At 36.6% G+C, this 26163-nt stretch overlaps 1 protein-coding gene across 1 annotated transcript in view; it reads right to left on the bottom strand.

Moving 5' to 3' along the window:
- Positions 1-4324: 4324 nt before the first annotated feature.
- Positions 4325-26163, bottom strand: part of ZDHHC2 (zinc finger, DHHC-type containing 2) — a 33193-nt gene continuing 11354 nt past the window's right edge. Inside the window, exons 3-14 of the mRNA XM_010002514.1 lie at positions 25269-25295; positions 22847-22941; positions 19746-19866; positions 18383-18452; positions 16827-16859; positions 13348-13468; positions 12017-12149; positions 9487-9613; positions 8850-8942; positions 7417-7526; positions 6898-6974; positions 4325-4525 (exon numbers count right to left, since the gene is read on the bottom strand). Of these exons, the coding sequence (XP_010000816.1) occupies positions 6934-6974; positions 7417-7526; positions 8850-8942; positions 9487-9613; positions 12017-12149; positions 13348-13468; positions 16827-16859; positions 18383-18452; positions 19746-19866; positions 22847-22941; positions 25269-25295 (971 nt within the window). The 3' untranslated portion in view covers positions 4325-4525; positions 6898-6933. The remainder of the gene's footprint in view (positions 4526-6897; positions 6975-7416; positions 7527-8849; positions 8943-9486; positions 9614-12016; positions 12150-13347; positions 13469-16826; positions 16860-18382; positions 18453-19745; positions 19867-22846; positions 22942-25268; positions 25296-26163) is intronic.

Raw genomic sequence — 26163 nt, forward strand, 5'->3', positions numbered from 1 at the left:
CATTTAAAAAGGGAACAAATAAAAAAATGTGATGGGAAAGTAGGCAAGGCTACATCAGATGCTACTTGCTCTGAATTTCACCCAGAAGGCTGCTGCTTTTCCTGTGCTTTTACCACATCACTGATGGAAAAGTGATAGCTGCAAGTGGTAACAAAGACACCCCATCACCCATACAGCTAGCAGCATGTTCTTTTTTTGATGATGTTGTTTTGGATGAGAATGTTTATATATGGTTTAGTAAAATTTCTTATGGAAAGGTTTTAAACAAAAAATGGGAAAAGCTCAGAGCACGTACTGCAGGTTATGTCTGAACTGGATGAGGTAAACGCCACTTTCATCTGTGGCTGCCTCCTCCTTGGAAGGGTTCAAGGGAAGGTTGGATAGGGCTTGAAGCAACCTGGGCTAGTGGGAGGTGTTCCTGCCTATGCAGGGAGGTTGGAACTAGATGATCTGTAAGGTCCCTTCCAATCCAAACCGTTCCATGATTATGTGATCTTTCTGTAACTCTTCCTGCATGTTTTGAGGGAATGCACCAGAGGTGGTCCAGCACTTTCCTAGGGGAGACTTAGCAAAGTGCAGAGTGGAAAGTGAGATCAGAAAAATCAGACATGGGAGCAACTGAAGAGCCCTCATGAAGCAAAGTTGCTGTGGATGACAACTTCACTGAGTACTTCTTATACTTGTGACTCCTCAGCTCTATGAGGTCAAGAGGTTCTAAGAACCCTCTCTTTAGGACAAAATTTCACCTTTTTGACCTTCAACAGTATCCCAAGGAGCACAGCTGTGTCTGCTCTGCCAGTATGAAGACATGGAATGTTTCACCCTGAAAGACCAAAAAGTACCTTTGGTACCTTCTGATGCTGTTTCACAGTATAGGTGCTTTGTGAGGTGCTACAGATCTAACAAACTAGGGAGGGAAAGCTTACCTGAAAAAGTAAAGATCTCTGTCGAAGGGTGACATTTACAGCAGGTATGTTGTTAATGAAGCCACAGTAGTGATAACAGCTGTTCTGCTGTTCAGGTACACTGTTGGTAAAACTGAAGGTAGTGTGTCAATGACTACTCTGTGCAGGACTTGCTGAACATGAAGCATTTATTTATATGAACAATACATTAACAAATAGCAAAGTTAAACACTAAATTTATGTAGAAACATGTTTCCCACCCTCCATCCACCATACCACTCAACTGAATTGGGGCAAGAACTCTTTCAATCCAAATGTGGGATTAACATGTACAGCACCCCATGCACTAAAACAAATTTGCTTCCGCCAACCAACTTATGTTGAAGTCTTGCCTGAAGACTCAGATTTCAAGTACACAAACAGTTAAAAATACTGGTTTCATGACCTGTCCACAGCTGTAGGTTACTAAAGAGCTTTTGATCTGTGATTTATACTGTACAGTGTTTTTTGTCCCAAGTTAAAGTTCATAGCAGCAGCTGTATCTAGCTGCTCAGTGGGAGGTGCTCACCAACATCTAGGTGTTCCATTTCTTAACAATAGTTCTTTGTGAAGACTTTGAGCACTCCGTCACCAATACATCAACTAATAGAGAATGTGTGGACCCCTTCTGCTGCAGACACATACTGGTTTTGTTGTAAGCTACAAATTAAGGAAGCTTGTTACATACATGTGGGGGACTATGATTTGTATGAGTATATGTGTACACAAAATAAATTGAACTCTACAGTCAGCAGAACTCATCCAATTTCCACTGATGCTTGAGATGCATTTTATACTGCTAGACAAATATCAGGGCTGTTATTCTTTTAGCAAAAAAGTAGTAACTATACAGTAGGTAAAAAGCAGTCTTTAAAAAAAAATGACAGAAACTACACAAAAGGCTGTAGTAAAGTGCCTAGCAAGAATATAAAGAATAGGAGAATCAGTGCAAGCAGACAAACAACACTTGTCTTTGTTCCCCTTACCTCTTTGTGAAGTTTCCCATGTGCATTGCAATATCATCAATGACAATATGTCAAAAGACTATTTTCCACTTTGCTATTGAAAGTATTAAGAGCTTAAAGCCAAGAATACAGCTGTATCAGAATTTATACTTTGGAGCATGATTAACTCACTTTTGTCCATGCTCTAGCTACTGAGAACTGCCAGGAACACTCACAAGCCTGCTGCTAGTGCTCTTCAGAGAGGCACAGCTCATACCCATCATGGGGGCAGGTGTTGCTACAGCCCCCTGGCTTAGATCTGCTGACCATTTACCTCTGAGCTACCCTCAGTTCTCTTTCTGTGCTCCTCCCTCCATCACCATAGGTTTGCTGTGCCTCTGCTGGTTTCTGGCTGCATCAAAGCTGCAGATTATTTAGGGCAATTGTGCTTGCTAAGTGTGACTTCTGAGAGAGAGAAGCCAGGCATTTCTTGACCCCTTATCTCTGTCCTTTCACTACATTGATCCCCAAGATCTTGCTGAGAGTTTGCAGAGCCCTGGACAGTCAGGGAGACTGATATCTCTATCGGAGAGAGCAATTATGAGTTTGCTGGGGAAGAAAGCAGTACTTTTTATTTACATAAAAATACGGAGCAAGTTACACTGAAGCTGAATTTTCAACTTTTCACTCAGTATTTTCAAACGCATGCTCCATGACAAACCACCCTGTGACTAAACTTTGTAAAAAACCAATACTATACAGATAGAGAACCTGAAGTGTTAAAAACATTTTTCCCTCTCCCACTTAACCCTTGACAAGTTAGCCTTTAAACAAACACTAATACAAGGTAAGCTGACAGAAAAACACTGAATAAATAGCTGTGAAAAACTTTTGGTTGGTAGATGTCTGCAGGCATAATGTAAACTGTATGCTACCTTCATGCTAGTTTAAAAAAGTTGTTCTACATCAAGGGACCCATACTCTGGCACTTCTGGCAAGAAAGGTTTTTTTTCCAGGCTGGTAACATTTTTAGATGAAAAAAATAAGTAAATATGTATTCTCATAAGAAAAAAGACAAAAAAATATCCACCCCCCCCATTTGTGTTCCAACAGCTACCACTTAAGTTGTAAACCTAGGAGAGACTAATTTTAAAGTTTCCTGCCTGTAGAAGAGTAACTTAGAAGATTTTTGCTTTTAGAAACCCACTACTTAGTCCTGCTGCCAATTTTCTAAACAAACTGGAACCTTTACGCTGTGAACCAACCTGCTAAGTGAGACTCAGGTTCAGTAACAGAAGTCCTTTCCTGCTTTAGCTGAACTGAGCTTAGTCTGAGAGGTTTTCACTTTTATTTTTTTGGACTAGACTTTTTATCTAGCCACTGAGAAAGCATAAACTAAGTTCTTCCTAAAGTTGTTTTCAGAATAACAATTTGCATTTAAATGTAAACACTGATACATATATGTAGTGTATACAAAAGGCACAAGACAATTAGATCTGTGTTGCTAAAACTTCCTTGCCTTTGAAAGTTGATGTATCTTGTATTATTTGGCTGGAAAACTCTGATCCTAAGCAAGCTGCCGGCTCCTAACTTAATCAAAGGGGGTCTCCTTCATGCAGCAGCTTAGCTTTTTGGTTATGCAGTAAGAAAGGCAGTGTCTTAAAGAACAAGTGAAAACAGAAATCTGAGACAATTATTGATTAAGAAGAAACTAGGATTTTTTAAGATTGTGAGCCTCAGGAACACAGGTTGGTGAAAAGCCTTTTGGATCAATGAAGTGCTAACATTTGTTTTCTGAAGGGGATAACAGCTCCAAACTGGACAGTACAATCCCCCTTGGCGTAGCACTGTCCTGTGCCACTCTCATCACAATCCCCAGCTGGTCAGCTTCATTTTCGTATTACCCATTTGAATGCAGGCTTTTTATCGCTCCACTTACCAGTGACCAATGTAGCATTCAATTAACGAAGGAGGTTTATTTCCGCCCCCCTCATCTTTCCAAACTATTGGTAATGCACATCTTAAGTAAATTGGAGCTTTTGCAATGATGCTTTCAAAAAAGAGTCAGACACTTCACTTGGGTCTCCTTATCTTCAAAGACTGCTTACCAAGCGCTCAAAAGAAAATATAGCCCACCAAGCCACTAAAGTATTCGTAAGCAAAACTAGCTGTTCTCCCAATTTATAAAGATAGTAGTGGAAAAATGTGAAATTATTTTTTTAAGTCAACTACTTACAGCAATTTGAATTAAAGGGTAGTTTTTTCAAAACCAAGGCAAGAACATGGACTTATCCATAAGGAGGTCCCATTTTCCTTGTACTGAATACAGAATTAAGACCAGCCATTGAATTTTATAATAGTAAACTCAGACTCCCCTTCTTTTTTTTTTTTCCATTTCCTAATATTCAGAATCATCATTCACCATTCAAAAACAGTAATTTTAAGTTGAAACATTCTTTATATGGTTCAGAAGTAGTATGTTTAGTTTCATGTTTTAAGCAGTGACATGGAGACAGCTAATCATCTGTCAGTTTGTTTTCTGAGTACATCCACACAGGAGCAGACAGGAGCAGCTGGCCAACTGGGCTGATATTTGGAAGAATACATCTTCCTTCCAACAATAGTTTTTTTCTTGAACTGGAATAGAACATACATCACAAACTACATTATTAGAATTTATGAATACTTAAAAATCAAGTTATTGCAACAGGTCTCGTCAACTCAAAGAGGAAAGTGAGCAACAGCTGAATGAAAATCCCACACTGAAGAAGGATACAGGAAGACTGATCACACTTACTAGTCCATTAGGATGATAGTGATTAAATACTGACTACACAGCCATCAGGCCACCTGTTTCTAAAATGAAGTGAGCTATTTTTACAGTACTTTCAGGTACCTACATCAGTAAAAAGCAAATTTCTATTACTGTAAACCATATCTGTCACTCTCAGTAATTAGTCCTCTGATTAACTATAAAGGATTAAAGGATACAGGATATTGACCATAACCTTACTTGGGACAGAAATTCAAATTACTAACATACTGGCAAGGGATCTGCGCTCTATTTTTTATGTTAAAGTTGAAATTGGTTGGTTTTGTTGTAGTGACTTCAGCATCTTTATTCTATTCACTCCCTAGGAATAAATAAAACTCAATACTGACAAAAAATTATAATAAATCAAAGTAGTTACAAAATAACATTTTTAATATAGGGGCTCTTATTCCAGCAACTGTATGCCAGGTGTGTCTACGTATATATGCACATACACACACAGAGTAATGTGGGGTTTTTTTCGTTACATGTCCAGAAACTCTTAAGTGCCACATAGAAACACCTCAGAGCAAAGAGTACAACTAAACTGGCACTTACGCTCATGCTACAGAAATTATCAGACCATAGCAACACAAATCTAAATGTAACTTTCTCTGAGTGAACTAAAAGAAAAAAGTATCAACCAAAAAAGAGTATGAGACATTCATTGAGCTTAACAGCTTTGAACTAACTGAAGTTGAGTAACTCCTTTTCTGGAAGCTGCTGTTTTGTTGAAACAACTGATGGATTAAACAGGGCGAAAGCATATAATTTTAGATTTTGAACAAAGGGTTAGGGCTAGATTTTTAGATTCTATTAAAGAAGAACACAGAACAGTTAAAACTGCAGACATGGGCCGAGTTCCATTTTCTCGCCTCCAACTCTGACACCCACATTTTCAACACTTTAACACTTCACACCATAATCAAATTTGCATGTACCTATATCTGGAACCATCTGTGTCTTCATTCACCACTTCACACAAAACCAGAATGTAAAGGTCAATAATTTTCTAGTTTCTCTGATGGATCCGACTGAACTTCTGGGACCTTTTTGGCATAAGCTACAAGCTACCTATTGTATCTGCACACTCACCATTTTTATAATCTGCTTTGACAGTGCAATGCCATGCCTGATGGATCTAGTAACAATCACTACACGTCTCTGATGGCTTTCCAGGCCTTCCACTTCCTTCAGGACTAACTGAGAGCAACCCGAGAGCTAGGACAGCATGTCCAGGAGGCACAAATGAAAGATAACCACTTGAGACACAGCTTCAGGATGACTGAAAGGGTGCTTCCAATAGCAGAGATAGAAATTTCCTTGCTGAAACAGCTCCTCCAATGTTGTTGGAAAACTGTAAACTATCCAGTATGCTGAAATTCTCAGGGTTGGTGCCATTTTTAAAATCCAGCTTTATATATGAAATAGCTGATTTCTGTAAGCTTTAATTGAGTTAGAAATCTTCAAATACTGAAGTGAATACGATTGATAGTATTCATTCTCCCCAACCCAGTAATATTAAGGTCTCCTCCTCTTATGTACATAACAGAATTTACTAGCTGCTTCTTAAACCTGCCTTCTGAGAAGTCTATGTTCCAAGATACCAATGCAAGAAACAAAAAAACCCTCAACTCTTTGACAACAATTGACTAAATACTCAGGAAGTCATATGGACACCTTTTGTCTTCAGCAGGCAGCACTTTTTTTGTTACTAAATAGGATGCAGGTCAGTACCTGACACAGAACAAACTGCTAATAGCTTACATATTAGAATAATTTCTTTTTCCCTTCATCATGTGATAGATGTTTACCTGCTTTAGCAGACCAAGCTATGATCTTTGTGCTCAGTGTTAAGAACTAACTTAATTTTCAAACTTAACTTTACAAATATTTGCTGGACAGCTTGAATAGTCAAAATTTCATTATCTTTCTAAAGAAAGAGAACAATACAAATAATATTTTGGAATATTACCTAAAAGTAATGGGTATAAAGAGTAAACTATTTTGCAAACATGACATATCAAGAAATAGGAGGTTTAAGTTTAAAGCTATGAATTAATGTGCTACTACTTCATGGTAAAAAAACCGAAGAAAAGAAAACAAGTAGGAATTGCTTTAGTAATTTTCTTTTGTGCATTCTTCCAAGTGGTAAGGAATAATGGATTAATATTAATTACAGAGAATATTAACATACCTTTCCTATATATTCAGGTGTTTCTTTGAAGGGAAATTAGGTTTCATTTTCCAAGGTTAATGCAGGATTGCTCATACCTTTAAAAGACAAAAAAATGACACTTCCACAGGAAAAGGTCTCATGTCTATTTCAGCAAATAATACAACATTTAATTATCAATCCATCATCATTTAATTCCACAATTACCAAGTTTATTCCTGTCCTGTGTCCATTACATGGCTTTTCCCAAGTTACCATAAGATGTCATCATATTCTGGTATAAGCAGTTAGTGCCCAAAAGAATTACCAGGCTCAGCCAGAAAGACAAAGAGCACCTACTGGTGGTGGTGTTCTCAGTATAACTTGGTCAGGTTTAACTGGGAAGGGGACAGCAGCTTGAGACATGGAACTTCCTACAAACATGTTTTTAAAATTTTGGTTCATTAACACAAACCAAGTGGCCCTGATGATTTTCATGCTACATCCTCCAAAACTAGTTTATTACAAAATAAGTCATTGCAGCATAAATCAATTCCTTACCTATTTTGCCCTTTTCAGCCTTTGCACTGCTTTCTGACCAAGACGGTGTATCCGTAAGAAGGTGGCTCTGGGAATCGCGCAACGGCTTTGCAGGGAACAGGTGGTTCTCGCTGTAATGCCAATAAAAACAACATTGTTGTAAACTGCAGTAATTTTTATGTTCCCACCACACACTGCACACAGTTTATCCTACACTGTATTTTCACTACCTTGCCTTGCTGCTTTTCTGATGAATCACTACACTTTTGTCATTACACTGTAGTTGTTACAGATGGAAGTGCAATCTAAAAACAACTCCCTAGCACAGAACAGGGAAACATTTTGGTATTTTTCTTTGACAGCTATTATATATTAATACACATACTTGAGTTCCAAATGCACTCTATCCGTATTCACTCCCACTGAAACAAACCTTACATGATAAATAGTGGAGAGAACATCTCCAAAATCTCTTACCTAATGTAAGCTTTGGATCAGTAGAGTAAGACCTAAAATATCAATAAACAGCTATCTGAAATGTGTTTCTTTTATGAATAAAAGGTTGCCAATAAGATTCCACTATCATTTCTTAGTCACATATTCAGGTGTACTGAACCAAAAGTATCATAGAATCACAGAATTTTAGAGGTTGGAAGGGACTTCTAGAGATCATCTAGTCTAACCCCCTGCCAGAGCAAGACCACCTAGGGCAGGCCACATAGGAATGCATCCAGGCAGGTTTGGAAAGTCTCCAGAGAAGGAGACTCCACAGCCTCTCTGGGCAGCCTGTTCCAGTGCTCCGTCACCCTCACAGAAAATGTTTCTCCTCATGTTGAGGTGGAACTTCCTGTGTTCTAGTTTATGTTGCAAAAAGTTACAATATGAAATTCTAAGCTACTGTATTTAGTTTAAGGGACATCCGCATACTTTTCACACTTCCAAGATACCATAGCAGTGAAGGATAAGGATTAAGAAAATGTCTTCTATTACCAGCAGAAGCAAAACACAAGCATTTAACATTCACCTTCCTGTTCTCTGGCACAAGTGCTGAGACCTGGGATTCCCTTGTGTGAAGTACCTTTCACCAGATACTCAAGGCCTCCCACAAAAGCCTTGAAGGTAACACATCTGTCCTGCAGGCCGATCCATGGCCTCGTACGTATGCAGAACAGAAAGTTACTGATACTGTTTAGGCAGGCATGGAAAATCTAGGTCCTCAGATGCCACTGAACTGAGACAAAGCACATGGGAGGGAGGGGATCCCAAACTTATTTCCATAAATTTAAATAGAAGTCTGAGGATTGGCTGAATTACAACTTAGCTGATTAAAATCTCTTAATAGGATATTCCTCATTTGCTTACCACTTTTAAGTATCTTCTACATGGTTCTCTTTAACTGAACACAGGAAAACATAGAATATTGTCTAATTGAAACGTAACAAAAAGGAGATTACTTTTTGGATGTTGAATTAAGACCACCAGGTGTGGAAGCTTGCTCAGGATCCTGATTAACAAGGCAAGTTGGGAAGGAGCAACCATCCCCTAGACTGAAAAATTCATAATTAGTGTCATACTTACAAAAAAAAAAATGCTTTTAAGAACTGTTTTTTCCTGAAGTGAATATTATAATATCTATTTTTAGAAAATAAAAAATAAAACCCCAACAAATCCAGACCCCCAAATTGTGTAGATCTGGATAATACAACAGTTTCAGGAAACAAAATGTAAAAAATTGAGCATACCTTGAGAACACAGGCAGCAACCAGTATTTCTTCTCGTCACCAAACACCTGCCTTAGGTTTTTGCTGAAGCCCAAGCTAAAGCCGTTCTTGTCTGTTCTATGACGAAATATGGGAGCTCTGAATACCTCTTAAAAGAAAAAAAATAAGTCCTTCACAAGATAGCAGGTTCAAGTTTCACAAGTTTTGCTATTTAGGCAATTGCACTGATGATCCCATCATTGAAGTGAATATTATAATATCTATTTTTAGAAAATAAAAAATAAAACCCCAACAAATCCAGACCCCCAAATTGTGTAGATCTGGATAATACAACAGTTTCAGGAAACAAAATGTAAAGAATTGAGCATACCTTGAGAACACAGGCAGCAACCAGTATTTCTTCTCGTCACCAAACACCTGCCTTAGGTTTTTGCTGAAGCCCAAGCTAAAGCCGTTCTTGTCTGTTCTATGACGAAATATGGGAGCTCTGAATACCTCTTAAAAGAAAAAAAATAAGTCCTTCACAAGATAGCAGGTTCAAGTTTCACAAGTTTTGCTATTTAGGCAATTGCACTGATGATCCCATCATCCAAAAGGAAGGGCTGTACTGCCCGGTGCCTGAGGAAGCCACTCCTCAAAGCCACAGTCAGTTCTACACAGTCCCTGTATGTGCAGAGAAGTCCTGTGGCTGAGGAAAGGTGGAAGTCTCCTCCACCCTCCTTCCTAATCAAGGCAAGGAAGAGGGAGGATATTAACTTTTTAAGGAGAAGTGTTATGTTGTATGAAGATTTCAGCAAGTGACTATACCAGAAATAGTGTTCAAGAAAGATAAGCCTAATGAAGGGTTTACTGCAGAAAGAGTAATCGAAAAGAAGAACAGCTTAACCCAATTTAGGAGTAAGACTTGCTTTTCACATCCTGGGGTATGAAATTACTGTGTGTTTTTACAGCTGCAAGAAGAAAGTGCTTTACTTGTAGAGACCCAAATTGCTCCCCATGGATTTCCAACCTAAATTTCTGGATAACTAAATATAGCTTCAGGGGTTACCAAGTGCCTGAAGCAGAAAACTCACGCACTTCCCACAAGTGACAGATACCCATTTTATTCCCTTAATTGGCTATATATAGTAGGCAAACCATGTCCTGATGTCCTGACAGTACAGGTCACACAAACCATGCTGGAACCGTGCAGAGATTGTCCTGCAGCAAATCCTTAGCTATGAAATGCTGGAAATGACCTTCAACATGTAGTATGAGTTAGTTACAAAGTCTTAAAGATGAGAGAAAGGAAAACAGAGATACTCTTTTAGATGTCCATGTTAGGCTAGGAGATGAGCTTTCAGGATGATTCAGATAAGCACAGTCACACTGAAAATTTCTATGGCTTCATTACCTAACTACTTCATGTTCAGGGTTTCACATACTAAGCAATCTCCCAAAGTAAAATGGGAAGAGTCAAACAGATCTTTTTTAGTAGCTTAAGTGTACAGAAAACACTGCATCTTAAATGCATGGAATTCAGTTTGGCTTAAAACCAATAAATGTTGAATTACAAGTGTACTGCATTATGGTTATTTTTGAACAATTTTTTTTACACTAAAATGATAAGAACAGTTTATAAACAGAATATTTAAATTGTTCATTTAAGCATCACTAGTAAAACTTTTCTCAACTAGATTGAACAATTTTCCTCCAATACTAATTTCTAAGTAGATGATTTTTCAGCATACTGAAGAAACCAACAAACTGTAGAGAAATCTTAAAGCAGACAGGCTTTCTTCCAATGGTATTTATTTGAAGTTTTCCATTAATCATCTACATCATAGTAACTCCCACGAGAACTGGGAAAACTAGATAAATTCATTACCTTACTGTAATTCAGCTTGTATCAACAGAAAAGCTTTTAGAGATTTGGAAACTTCAGTGAATATACCGAGACTTGGTATTATTACTGTCCAGGATATAACATAGAACAGGCATGCAAATTTTCTGTGCCTTCATGTTATTTATTTATTTAGTAAGTTTTGTAACCAAACATGTATCCAAGTGAGGGGGAATCCTGGTTTAACACTGATACTCAATGGTGTTATCTATACACACTCATAGTAGAGGCACAGCTCATGTTCTTAAGAGGTTTTAAAAAATAAACTCATAACACAGAGTCCTTTTTATGGATCTATGATTATGTGGCAGATAGGAATCACAACTGTGAAACCACCTTTCAGATCTCTGCATTCATTTACTACTAAATCTAGGAGTACTGCCTTAAAGTCTGTTCTTCTGTATCAGATAATTTTCTGGCATGGGCTCTTTGTGCTTATTCATGTTTATCAAAACTAACAACACCCACAAGCAGCCTGCCTTCCAGATTTTTTTTTCCTCTCCTTGCCTCCAGTACAGGCTAAGCTTTAGATTCAATTTAAATGAAATTCTAGCTGAGCTGAACAGAGGGACTTGGGTACTGCAGGAAGCAAGGTTGGGAGCAAAGCACAAAGCCACTGCCCTGACTGGGACACCCCTTCAGAGAACTCTGACTGGGGGCAGACTTCACACCTGCTTGTGCAAGCACCAATCAGTGCATCTAACATTTATTACAAAGTAATCTCAATTTTCTTTTTTTTTTTTTTTTAATTTATTCAATTTCTGTTAATAAGCTGTGGATGGGAGGAAAGAGGGTAAGTTCATTAATAGCTTCGCCACTCTGGGCAGGAGAAAAAGTCAGAATTCTAGGAAGCAGCAGAACTGTGGGGTCAGTACTCAATATTGCCAGACCCAAACACCTCTACCCAGGATCCAAGGAACCTGTAAGACTGCACACTTTCTCCATTACCCTCATACCTATAATATACATCTATTATTTATTTGTTGCTCTTGAACACAGAAGGATTAAATCTACTTACCTAATGTAGACTTATTCTTGCTGACAAGCCAACAGTGATACCCAAAGAGAGAAGACAGACTGACAGAAAACATAGCTGCAGCAAAGAATAAAAACATGATGTGGAACTTGGCTTGAGTATCAGGAAGGCCATTCTAAAAATAAAATAAAAAATCATGCTGTTAGAAGTGGGGAAATAGCTGTTTAATTTGATTGTAAATAATGCTTTATTCAGAATAGGCACATCAAGTTCAGTTCAGATACAAATGTATCATGCAGCAAGGGTCTGTACCCTCTATGTACAAATGACCATGCAAGTAGGTTGTTGACAGCATCTACATTAAAGAAATAGGCCCTTGCTTGAGAAAGTATAAATACTGACAGCAAGAACCTGCAATTTGGATCTAAACTTCCAACAGTCTTTTAAAAAAGAATAATTAATCTTTACATAAAAATATATTGTTTAATTAGCCTTTTCAAAATAGTCATATAATAGCATAAATAATGCACATCTAAGAAAGTAAAATACTAAGTTGTGAACAGAGATGATAATATTAAAATATTAGAAAATCTCTTAAAGCTTTTACATACCAAAGTATAGCACTAAAGAAAGTTAACAAAATCTATCTAAAATTTAATTTCCCTTGAAAAACTTTTTCTGAATAATTGTGTACTTGTTCTACACAGCTTCAAAATAATGTGGGAATAAGTGAAATTTCATAACCATTGATAAACAGAAACAATATAGAGGGCTATGATTATTAGAAGAACTTTTGTACCCTATAATTAGGAAATACTAGATTACTACATAAAGCCTTCAATCTTAGACTTCTTGCACGGTAGTAACTTCATATACCTAAAGACAGTATGTAGAGTACTTACTGTCCAAAACCTGATAAAATACTGTAAATCCGTTGCAGCAATGAAAAGGCAATACAGTAGAGAGTAAGCCAAGAAGAGGAGAAAAAATTTGTAATTGGAGAATCCTACACAGTTGTTCACCCTGATAAAAAAAAGTAAAAATAAAAATGGAACATAAAGAAAGTTATGTTTTAATCCAATTTAAAATTAAAACTAAAGAAAGTTAACAAAATCTATCTAAAATTTAATTTCCCTTGAAAAACTTTTTCTGAATAATTGTGTACTTGTTCTACACAGCTTCAAAATAATGTGGGAATAAGTGAAATTTCATAACCATTGATAAACAGAAACAATATAGAGGGCTATGATTATTAGAAGAACTTTTGTACCCTATAATTAGGAAATACTAGATTACTACATAAAGCCTTCAATCTTAGACTTCTTGCACGGTAGTAACTTCATATACCTAAAGACAGTATGTAGAGTACTTACTGTCCAAAACCTGATAAAATACTGTAAATCCGTTGCAGCAATGAAAAGGCAATACAGTAGAGAGTAAGCCAAGAAGAGGAGAAAAAATTTGTAATTGGAGAATCCTACACAGTTGTTCACCCTGATAAAAAAAAGTAAAAATAAAAATGGAACATAAAGAAAGTTATGTTTTAATCCAATTTAAAATTAAACATAATTGAGTGTTACCCATGGACTGATTATTGGTAAGCAGCTTCTTTTGTCTTTTAGTTGGTTACATTAAGAAGTTGACCCAAGTTATCACTGCACTGCTAACTTCGAGGTAACTTTTTCCATGAATAAAAAAAAAATTCTATATACCTTCTTTAATTCATATTTCTTCTTCATTAATGTGTCAAAGTCAACAATTCAATTATAAACTACAAGCAATTCAGATGCAAGGTTTTAATTATAACCCTACTTTACTTTAATGATATTTCTTTTATGATTTATTTTTTTTTTTATGACATGGTTTAGCAAGAAGAGAAATATCCAGCAAAATTGCTATTCACCAGAGATTAAACTCCTTGACTCAAAGACAGATTTATTTCTCATTGTTCTTTTGCATTACCAGATATGGTACACACATTAAAAAAAAATTTTCATAAATTATCCCATCCCCCACAGTTCTGCCAAGGCCCCAGACTGATGAGTTTTTACTGGAATAGTTCATTGAAAGATTAAAGAGGATGTAAACACCAAGGTTTTGTAATTATGCTATCTGAACATGTAGTATCAAATCATAAGGCTTGAGAATGGTGGTTAGAATGAAAGTCTATCATTTTGAGGAAGACTGAAACTGGTAAGTGTACAGACAACTTGCTAAATAATGACGTGCTTCTGCAGTGAAACAGTCGTACAAAAGAACACTCCAGGATAAAATCTGGATTACAGATAACATTTAAAATAAATTTTGAAGTACAAAAAGAAGAGCTATTCCTTCTCTCTCAAGGGTTTGTTTATTGAAAATGCCAGACAAAAAAACCCAAAACAACTTGCAAGGCATTGAATGTGATGCAGCTCAGTTACCAAAAAGCATCACAGAATTAAGGAGATCCTAAATTATTTTCAGATTACTCGAAAGACAAAAGAGAGATGTTTCAAATGCTTCCTAAGGGGTTGCTAATGCACCTTATTAATATTAGAATTGTTACATACAAATAATATATTTGGTGCCTCGAGACATTGTCCTGCCTTTAGCTCCATCTGTAGTGTAAGTAGCAGGAGCACTAGCATAGAAATCACTAATGCATCTTATTTCTGCATCTCTTAAACCTTCTGGAGTAGTTAAGAGGACAATTAGCAATAAATATTTCATTTATCACAGCACTTCCATTAGCACAGAAATTATAGCCAAAATAAAGTCTTTCAAAAAGCAGAAAACAGCTGACATGGAATAGAGCATGACTACCATCTTACTGCTTCTGCCTTCCAAATGCTTCATCTTCCTTTCCCCCAAGGTTATTTTTAACCTGTCCTCTGTCCAGAAATCCCTCTCCTAACAGAATATTAAAATAGTAATTCCCATTACTGTTTCCCTGATCTCCTTAAGCAGGACACTGGTTCTTCCTTCCCACCAAACTTGGCTCCCAACAAAAACCTCAACATGAAAAGCAGTATTTTCAGGGGGACTAAAAGCCACTCATTATACTGATTTGCACCCTTACTTTTGTAAGGCCATGTGATATTTCCCTTAAAGGCAACTATGAAGTTTGGTCAGCACTCTGGAATATTTCAAAACTCTCTTATCACTCCCACATAGTTATTTTTTTTCAGAGTGAGCAAGAACTGTGGACATTCACTCAACTTATGAAAAATAAAACAAGGTAATACCTCTTTTTCTAGTGCATTTCCGTTACTTGGAGCACAAAAGGAACAATCCTCCATCAAGAAGTGTTAACACATCTTTAATGTACCTTCTCCATTTCTGTTTTTTCTTTCTGAACCCCTTGTTTTTCCACTAAAAACAATGAGCAATGTAAACACTCTCAAACTGGGTATGTTTATGTTTGGATAGGAAGAGTCTGCAAACAGGTAAAATAAGCAAATGCTACTGAGAGGAAAATTGAGTTTATTTTTCTCGAAGTCTGTGCCCTAGCAAAATACCACTTCACTGCCTCTTTACATAACACTTAAGTGCTCAGTTTATGAATTTTTATATGATGTAATGGATTTTTATTATTAAATTTAAGTTTATGGGAAGGACATTTTCATGTCAAAAAGGACATTTTCATGTCAAGAAAACTCAAAAAATCCCAAACATACCAGAAAGCTTTTGAGAAGCTTGTATAATACTGAAAAATAACAGCAACAATGGAACTTTTCACTGATATTTTGTCAGAAATAGCCTGACAACTATTTTTCTTACAGCTTTCTACAATATGGCGATATGAAGGCTGGAAAAGGATGCAGCCTTTTTTCTTAGAAGAAATTTGTTCATTATTCAACAATTTTATCTGTTTATGGGTTTTGGTTGTTTGATTTTTTTAAGAAGCACACTACTAACACTTAAGCATCAAGTTTCACATGCTGATCTCCCTACAGCAAGACAATATATAGGAAGTAACTTATTAAATATTTCTTTCAATTGTATCTACCATGAAGCTGCAAAATAAGGGGAGATTCTTAAACTGCACCATGTCAGAGCATGTGGTCAGGACCAAGACAAAAAGGGTAAACCCAGCACCTCTTTCTCCCCCAGGATGGAGTTTTCTCTGCCCAGGAATTTGATCTAAGAAGGTCAAATAAGCTGCTTAGAGTCATCTATCATTCATTTTGTCCAATGCAGGAAATTCTTCTGATCAGTCTCATGTGGTGAAGATCTGCCATCTACCACTCAGTCCTCTTAACTTGGACCTTATACAACTGTTATCTTTAATTATTTCTGAGATACCTGCCAAACTGACCCAAAATTATTTATACATCCTGTCTACCAACTGGTTCCAAGGGCTGCTGAATAAAGATGGGAAACAATACCACCGTGCAGGCTGCACAGCAGCAAAAGAAGGGAGGGAGAGGGGAGAAAAAATGCAAGAAAAAAAAGAAGCCATAAAACCAAGAGAGTTAACTTGCTGTTTCCAGCAATGTCACTCAGGCTGTCCTAGGAGGTTCAGTATTTCATCATTCAGTACAGTAAAGCTGCAGGACTTCAAGTCCATGAAGAAAATATACGATTCTTAAGAAGTTGTCTTACTGATCAGAAGGCTGCCTCATCCTACCAGTAAACACAAGGAGTTACCTAACTCAGAGGTCTAAGAAAACCAATAAATTAATTTCTTTCCACATCTCACAAATAGGAAAATAGGCCAAACAGTAAATGATTCAAATGATCCTGCAAAACCAGTAGCTTCACATGAGAAACTAACTCTAGGAATAGTAAAGCATCACCTCCATAACAGGCCATTCCAACGGTTTTTTCACCAAATCAGAAAATTAAAAAAGAAAGCTGATAGTACACTCACCAAGGGCAATGATGGTCCATTTTCAAAATGCATCTTCAAAAAACCAAACAGAGTTCCAAGCATTACAAAAGGCAAAAGAAAAACAAAAGTCAGAAGCCTAGTTAGGTGTCAGATTTAAATTTTTCATATACAGATTAAGAATTGCCCATATATACTACTGCTTACCTAATCAATTTAACAAAGATATCAATTTAAATTTGCATAACCTAGGTTACCTACCAGTAAACTCCCAACTCAAAATGTTTGTTCTGTCAAAAGCTCAGTGATTTTAGGAAACACCATCTAGAACTTCAGCTTTAGAATGTGGTTCTCATTCTGAATAGGTTTTTCAACTATTGTTTATTCTCTAAGAGAGCCTTCGAAACTGGGTTAATTCAATTACTATACACTTAGTGATGCAACTAAATTTCTTTTCAAGTATATTATTTACTTCTATATTAAAAATATGCAGAAGCACAGGAGGTTTCTAAGAACTTACCTTGCAAGAAAAATACCAAATATTTTTGCAATTAATCATTCTCCACAATAAAATATGCACAAGAAAATTGGATACAATTGAAGCAACTGAATTTTGACAAGGTAAAGATAAAGGTAAGGTAGTCTGCAAAGACTAATGGCACTCTGCAAATTTCACTCAGCTTTCATAGGATAACACAGGACACCCTTTTTCTCAACCCTGCTCAGATACGAGAATGTTCCTTTCTTACATTGCAACCAAAATCCTCTTTCTCACTCAATTCAGTTACTCTTTCAGTGCCTTTGCCATTTTGATGGACAAAATGGAAAGTCTTCTCTGCCTCGCAATTATGTTGGAAAGTTTGATCCATTATCAGCTGAAAAGTGTTTGGAACAGCCTTAAAGATAAGAATAAATCAACCTTCGAGGAAGCCCCTTAAAGTTAGAAATTTAAATCACTAGGGGCAAGAGCAGAACAACACACAGACATCCAAGCTAACTGAAGAAAGGTCAGAGACAAGAACAGGCAAAAGAAAGATTAAATTAGAAAACAGACTTCTGGGCAATATGGGGATGAAGTTTGTGTTAGACAAACAAAACCTTTAGTTTATGGCTTCATTAGAAATGTGGGATACTTGGTTGTTTTTTTCTTTAATTTAAAATAACCTGAAAGTTGTCCAATGAAAAATAGGATATTAAGTTTATTACCTCGGATAAGATGTAAGTGACATCATGATTAGATTGAGATGGGTAGTGATCTTTATTCAGATTCTAACAAGAGAAGCAAATTTTTGTTTATCAGCTATTTTTGGTTACATTCTTAAGGAAAGTTCTTTATTAATATTCATAATTTTTAGCCATTACATAAAGATTGTGTACGACCACATAATCCATATTGGTATCAAGAAAGCCATCAAATGAATCAGAGTAAGTTACAGGCTTCCTTAGAAATAAATAAATTAATAAAAAGTAAACCTGAAAAAATCTAAGGAATAAAAAAGGGTTCTCTGTCAAAACATTAAACCTGATAAATCTACACAGAAAATAAAAGCTTATGTGTCAGGATAAAAAACCCATCAGAACTTAAAATGTTTTCTTACTTGTCGCATACAGAACAGTGATGGCAACGATCTGGTTTTACAAGATGGCATCTGTCACAGTATCTGATTGCTAAAGAAAAAAGTTCCAAGGTTAAATCTCAATGTATGTTACACATTTTGGTTCCTGAAGTCTGCACAACAGCAGAACCTCTATTTCAGCATGATCAGAAGCAGACACAAATACTGAAGCATTGTTTCAGTATTTGCAATGCTGAATCTAGCAGAGTGAACCTAAAAAACTCAGTTTTTGCAATCTCTGCTAATACTGCTAATCAGGGGTTTTTCTTCCAAACCTCTCAGCTCTAGAAAACAACTAATGAACCAACAAAACCCACAAAACCCTCACTAGACTGGAAAACCTTTAAAGACTGTTTAACAATAGAGCTATTTTAAGCAATGATTCTAACAGCTTTAATTTACTGTATGAGGTTATCTCTTGGATTTGCTCAGCTAGCCAGCATTCACAAATTCTTAGTTTGGAAGAACTTTTGTGCTTGCAACTGAACAACCAGAAAGCAAAACAGTAACAGTGTCTTACTGTCATCTATCTAAATATATGTGACATGTAGATAGTGATTAATTTGCAATTGTCCAATTTTTTTCAGCCTATGAAAGAAGAAATCTGTGCAGTTAAAGACTGTTACAGCTTCTTCTGCTGTTAGAAGTATTTTTTAATGTCACTTCGAACACATTTAGCAAGGTGCTGTCAATCCACTCTAAAATCCTACATTGTTTGCAGCAATTCACAACACTTTTTCCACTGAATACATGTAGCTGCATAAAGCTACATTCAAATTAAATTACTGGGTCACTTTGTTATCTTAAGAAGTATGAAAAGCAGTTCTTCCCTACAATCCAAAACTTTTACTTTTTTTTTTTTTTTTCCTAATTAGTTGAGATAGTACCTCCAGACACCTGCCTTTGGTAGTCTCCTGAACACCTATTTACCTCCAGACATTGTCCGTGTATAGATAGGAAGATCCTTGGCTGCCCGTCTTAAGACTTCTTGCTGGGATTCACCTCTAGGCTCCCTCTCTAGGGATTCCTTGTCTGAATATGATAGATGAAACTGGAATATTTTTTAAAATCAAAAGTTACATTAGCAAACTTCAGATTGAATAAGTATCTGTAGAGATGCAAAGAAAAATAAATATTCATTATGTAAAGATGGATTATCAGCATGCACAAGGTATAACAGAAAATAACCCAGTGTTGCCAAGACCACTAATTTAGTTTATGGCACCTAAAAACTAAAGTACTAAGTATTAGCTAGTGAATAGAAACTAAGTATGTCAGCCTCCTAATTAGTTGAGATAGTACCTCCAGACACCTGCCTTTGGTAGTCTCCTGAACACCTATTTACCTCCAGACATTGTCCGTGTATAGATAGGAAGATCCTTGGCTGCCCGTCTTAAGACTTCTTGCTGGGATTCACCTCTAGGCTCCCTCTCTAGGGATTCCTTGTCTGAATATGATAGATGAAACTGGAATATTTTTTAAAATCAAAAGTTACATTAGCAAACTTCAGATTGAATAAGTATCTGTAGAGATGCAAAGAAAAATAAATATTCATTATGTAAAGATGGATTATCAGCATGCACAAGGTATAACAGAAAATAACCCGGTGTTGCCAAGACCACTAATTTAGTTTATGGCACCTAAAAACTAAAGTACTAAGTATTAGCTAGTGAATAGAAACTAAGTATGTCAGCCTTGTACTGAAAGAAAACACACTACTGGTAACAGCAGAACAGATAACTCTATTTCCCTTCGGTGTCGGGCATCTGCCATTTTATTCTTTGCCACTCAAGAGTTGCTGATCTGTTCATGCAAGTGTTAGGATGTGTTTTTACTTCAGAGAATAACCAACAGAAGGAAGAGGTGGGCGTCCTGTATGACAGAATAACCGCATCTTAACATCCTTCTGCACAAAAGGAGAACTTCAGTCACTGCCCAAAACGCCAATAACAAAAATTGCCCTAGCAAGAGCTGAGACGGTAAAAATTACTGAAAGAGATGCCCGGTATACACTAAGTAGTCCAAATTTCTTCTCCCCTAAATTCCTTTGCAACCCAGCAACATAGTCAACTATGTTCATGTAGCTTCTAGAAATGGCCAGATGCCAAGGTCTTCGGTACCTCCATCAAAGAAATAGGACACAAAACCACCCCTGAAAAGAAGTCTGTATTTGGCAGGATGAGTGGCTGTCTCTAACCTGTACTAGAAAAAGAAGCCCTCTGCATAGCATTTATGTCTACAGAAAGGTACATTACAATAATTTATTTTTTTTTCCTAAATCAAAGTGATGCATGTAAAACTAAGAAAGCAGACAGAAACATACAATTAGGAGCCTATTCTTACCTCCACAGAGAAGCCACCACTCTACCTTCCTGGCAAAGCTCACAATCTTCCAGCAGAAGAATACACCCTTGCAAACACTTACATTTATACTGGAATACACAGGATTTATCAACACAGAAACTTAGAAACTTGGTTCAGAATACCCTTTTCCTTTTCTTTTTTTTAAATGCTTCCCATTTGATGTACACAGAACTATTGCTCCATCATTTCATATTGGTTCTCAGAGTAGTCCTAAGTCTACAAAACAATCCTGCCTGGGAAACCATCTTCTTTCCCACCTTCATGCAATGCTTGTATATAGCTTGTACACACAGGTACAGAATGGCACATATTAAAGTGATGTCCCTCAAAGTCTTTCACAGAGAAACTGCAGCCAGAACTTTAGTGTTTTTCACAGGTGTAAAAAGTTTAAATAAGCTGAAAAGGAAATATACAGGCTGTGTGGTTTGCACCAGCTGCAGTATTCATGAAAACAAAACACAAAAGCTTCATCTGTTTCTGCATTTTCAAACAAGTATTTTCTATAGTTGGTAAGTCAGTTCAGTTATGTTGAAAATATATCCTTTTATATTTGCAGGATTTATCCTAGAAACTGGAAGCTAAGTAGTAGTGTAACAGTACAAAATGATCTAATTAAATTTTTAAAATACTGCTCTAGTGGATTAGGAAAAAATACATGGAACAACAAAGATGTCACTTACTGCCAAGCAACATTGTGTAAATTGAAAGGACACAGAAACAACACACATTGCTCACTATTATCCTCCTTTAATGCTTCTAATATCTCATTTGAAGTTCTCCAGCAGGATTGTTTGATGGCTTTGGAATCCCACAATAATTACTAAGAATTTGTCAAAATGTTTTGGAAGCCTTTTATTGGCATCAGCCCTGTAATTTGAAAACCCTTCTAATTATTGCTACAGTCATCATATTACATGCATATATTTGCCATGTAATTACCAAATGAAATAGGTTCTTAGTTTATTTCACTCCTCTCCACCCCAAGCTGTAGAAAAGACTGCAGTGGGAAATACAAGGAAGATGTGAATTACTTGGAATTATCTACTTGTTTGCACAATTGCATATCTTATTAGTGAAGTAAAACTAATCAGAAAAGAACCTCAACACAACACAGTAGAAATCAGAAGCTATTTATTTTGTGTTGGCATGGTAGTTACATGAGCTAAAGGTATGAGTCCATGCCAAAGTAAGTATTGGCTTTGTGGGCATTTCCAACTCCAGACCAGCCACACCATGATTCCTCCTGACCTCAGAGGTTGTGTGGCACAGCACCTACAGAGGACTGTGGGGTTTCTGGACAAGGACAGCATGGAAAAGGTGAAAAAAATGTGTCAGTTATAACTGCATTTGGAGGATGTTAATCAAGGCTATTTGCAGCTTTATCTTTAAATATTAGAAAGAATTTGAAATTAAAATAATAATAATAAAAAAACCCCGTACTGTACTAAAAGCAATTATCTTAAGGCCACATCATGCTGAATATGGTTTTGTATCTCAGTATTCTCCAGGGCAACAGGGTATACATTTACCCAGAACTCTCCTCCATGCAGCTGTTCTATAGTAGCTCTGTTCCCGCTTGGCCAGCTGTGGCTTCCCAGCATCAGCTTACCTGTTATGCACCCATGCCACCACCCCCAAGTTCCTTCATAACCAAAAAAGGGGAAAGAATCCTGAATTCAGAAGACAACAGACAGATGTCGGCAGGCAATGTAAGTCTTAAGCACAGGGAAATAAATATTTTGCCCACATAGAAGTATTATAATCGTGTGCAAAGATTTATTCTGCTAGTTTAAATAACACATCATTTTTCAAATGGAGATGTTTTTTAATTCTTAATATCATACATATTATCTAATTTTAAAAATCTATTTCAAAACATTTCAAACTTAGAGAAGGTGTAATTTTTTTTGGTCTTGGTTGTTACACTGTTTGCAATCTGACCAGCTCCTTTAAGTACTTGTGCCATTTCTATTTTTCTACACAGTGTAAAACTACATGAGATGAGAGTCTAAGTTATTCTAATACTATCACATTAGGCATTTGACTAGGCTATTTCAGAAACAGAAGTTAAGTTTATCTTACTTCTTTTGAAGGATTCATTGGTAGCGTAAAGATTGTTTTCCAATATGACCAGACGAACAGCATGAAAAATATGTGGTAAGCAACCAGGCACACAACTAAAATCAAAAAGGAACAGAATTAATACAAACAGACCAGTGATATTATAGTACTGGAAAACGGATGCTGTACATATCATAGATAGATAGTCTAACAGATATAAACACAGAGGCCCTGCAAAAGCTTTGCAACAAAATATTGTGCTACAATTTTACATGAGACAAATACAGACTGTGTGGGGAAAGTCACAATACTGGCTACCTGTGTTACAAAAGTTTGAGGGGAATGGTTAATAGCTTCCTTGGAATTTTCCTCCTTGAGCAGAGAACCAGCAAATAAAGGACAGCTAGGACAGCAATGGTGAAAAATACTTCCTTGCTGTATAGATGAACTCAGATCATAGAGCGCTCAAGGTTTTATAGAAGCTATATGGTCAAACAGTCTTCATACAACTTCTACAAATTCCTAAAATCATACAAAAAACATCATAAAGGGAAACGTGCTTTCACTACGCAACCTTAATACTGCCCTTGCATAGTTAGCCCATGTTTTTATGTATGTGATGCCATTCAGTGCTAGAGAATTTTCCATAAGACATACATGATGCTGTGTAGAAATACAGGTACAGCAGCTCAGCATGTTCTTCGTTTTTGTAATTTTGCCTCAAAAGTAACACTGAATAAATGTTTCTGGTGTTGAAGTTTGTTTACTCAAAAAGCAACACAGTAAATATTTACTCTTAATTCACTAGGCAGTTAAAAAAATAAACAAAAGGTAACAAAATCTGAGGAGCAACACTCTACAAAGCTTTTGGGATGACAGGGGAAAAGAGCCATATGCCACGTCTATAAACTGAATAAAATGTCATCAATAAAACTGATAGAACTCCACTCCACATCAAGCACAATGACCACATTGTTATTGCACAAGCATCTGGAAGGAACAGTCCACAGTTTAATCTTAACACTTCTATCAACTGAAAACCCCCCTAATTTACTCCAACAAAATCACTAGTTTTTTAAACAACAGCATATTTGTAGCATAAAGAAGGTCAAGATAGGGCAAGTTACGTCCATTCTGTACAGTGTCTTTACTAGTCTGCATCTATATTTTATTGTTGTGAGAATAATGGTAACTGTGATTCTAAGAAAATTCCTTTTCATACATTCAAAAAAAATAATCCTGGAGGAAGATAATTTTAGCATAAAGACATTATTCCATATTTCCCCTTTAAAGTCTGCATAAGACTTCGTCTTGTTCTTCTTGTTTCCTCTTGCACCTCATTTCTTCAACCTGGCCCAGGTCTTGACCAGTCCCTTCTCCCTAGTCACCTACCCACCAATTTCCCTGCACCACAACGGAGACCCTGGGCTACCCAGCTGCTCCACTGGGGCTGTGGGTGTTTATAGAGTCCAACATAAGAACCACAATTGTACAGAAGTACAACCTGACTGGCTGAAGCTCACCAAGGCTTTAAACAGATAAAAATAAGGAAATGTAATGTTCCTCAATGCATTTTGGTGATCATTCTAATGTGCTTTGTGAGCGATGCCTTTGTGAGTGCTACACACACACACACAGTATGGAGCAGCAAGTAGCTGGAATTATTTCAAAGTCTTCAGGTGCTGGAAGTTTGCAGATACACTTATGCACTCCCATGGGGGGGCAGATTACTGAACTGAAAAAAGATTTTCAATAAATGTTTCTTGATTGGCAAACGCTTATTCTAAGTAAGGTAGTTGCTAATGACTTAATAAAACCTGCTGGAATTATACAAACATAAAAGCATACAATTTGTCTCCTAAACCAAATACCTTCCTCCAAAAGCTCTGCAGGCCCACACTTTACACTGCCATGTTGTGCTATAGTACTAAAATAGCACCTAGAAAAGCAACCTAAACATGCTGCAGCCTTGTGGTAGGAACTCTTAATGACAGCTAGTCAGGCAATTTATTAATCTTCTGAAAAGGTTAAGTATCTGAAAGATTCTGTTTCTTCAAAGACACTTGCTAAAAAGAAACTGCAGAAAAAATTTATCTCCCACTTAAGTATGTCACACTCTGCTCAAAACTTTGCTCATCTTTAGAAGTCCTGGTTTTACAAGAGCTTTCCTTGATATGAATGAAATTTCTTAGAAATATGCTATAAGGTTTATTTTAGTTGACACTTCAGAAAGTCACTAAGAAGAGTAAAAGTTCTAATTTTTCTCATCTCTGTTTGGAATGCTAAAGCAACAATCAGGAACTGCAGGATAGTAAAAGGAGCTGAGGAACACAAATACACCTACTTAAAACAGGTTAGATCTGTACCTCAATTCTACTAGTAAACTACTAATCTACCCTGACATATGAATTTAACTTATAAACAGCTAATAAAAAAATCTTACCTTTTTCTCCAATATTTGTCATTGTCACTGAAAAATAAGAAAAAAAGAAAGAGTAAAAATGATGTTTAAATAGCAAATGATGTAACTGAGTGCTTTAAACTTTTGTTTTTCAGCCAAAGAGGGAAGAGTATTGATCAAACAACACAAGCTTAAGGCCACACACTATTAAGCTTTTATGCTGTGTACATTCATCACAAGATTAGGTAGACAACATCAATTGCTTATAAGGTTTTTGGGCTCTCATTCCCGTGCTCAGTTCCTGAGAACTAGCACCTACACTTATCTACAGTTGCCTAAGTTTAACACAAGAAAAGCCACCTCTGAAGAAGAGCTACTTCTTTATCTGTGCTTGTACAGGTTTGTTTGTATGCATATTCTGTTATTGAGGCAGCAGTGCCAGACTCCAGAACTGGTTTTGCCAGCAATATTCAGTGATACCTTACATCTCCAAAGTATAAAAATCAAAAGCAAACAAAGTTGCATTTCCTTTAAGGACCTGTCCATGGATTAGAGGATTTGAGGATAGTAAGAAAGTGAAAAAGGTGTAAGTGTGAGAGGCAATGGAGTAGAGTACACAAGTACCATGTAACACTCACTGCAGTTATGAAAGAGAATAAATCTTTTTCTTACACCGGTATTACACTTTTGGTCACATCATTTAAAAAACAACAACCAACCAACACCCCACAACAGATATCTCAGAGAGATCAGAAACTCCCCAGTGACCAAAACCCCATGATGCTCTCTTTCGAATGACACCACTCCACCACAGTTTCATCCCTCCTAATCAAAGCAGCCAACAAACTGTAATATACTGGCACTTAAAATTGCAAGCAAGAGGACAATAGCTATGTGGATTTCTCATCTGCTCTTGTTTGCTAACAAAAATGGCTGC

Source organism: Chaetura pelagica, unplaced genomic scaffold, assembly GCF_000747805.2.
Source record: "Chaetura pelagica isolate M959 unplaced genomic scaffold, ChaPel_1.0 scaffold67, whole genome shotgun sequence".
Taxonomy (NCBI): domain Eukaryota; kingdom Metazoa; phylum Chordata; class Aves; order Apodiformes; family Apodidae; genus Chaetura; species Chaetura pelagica.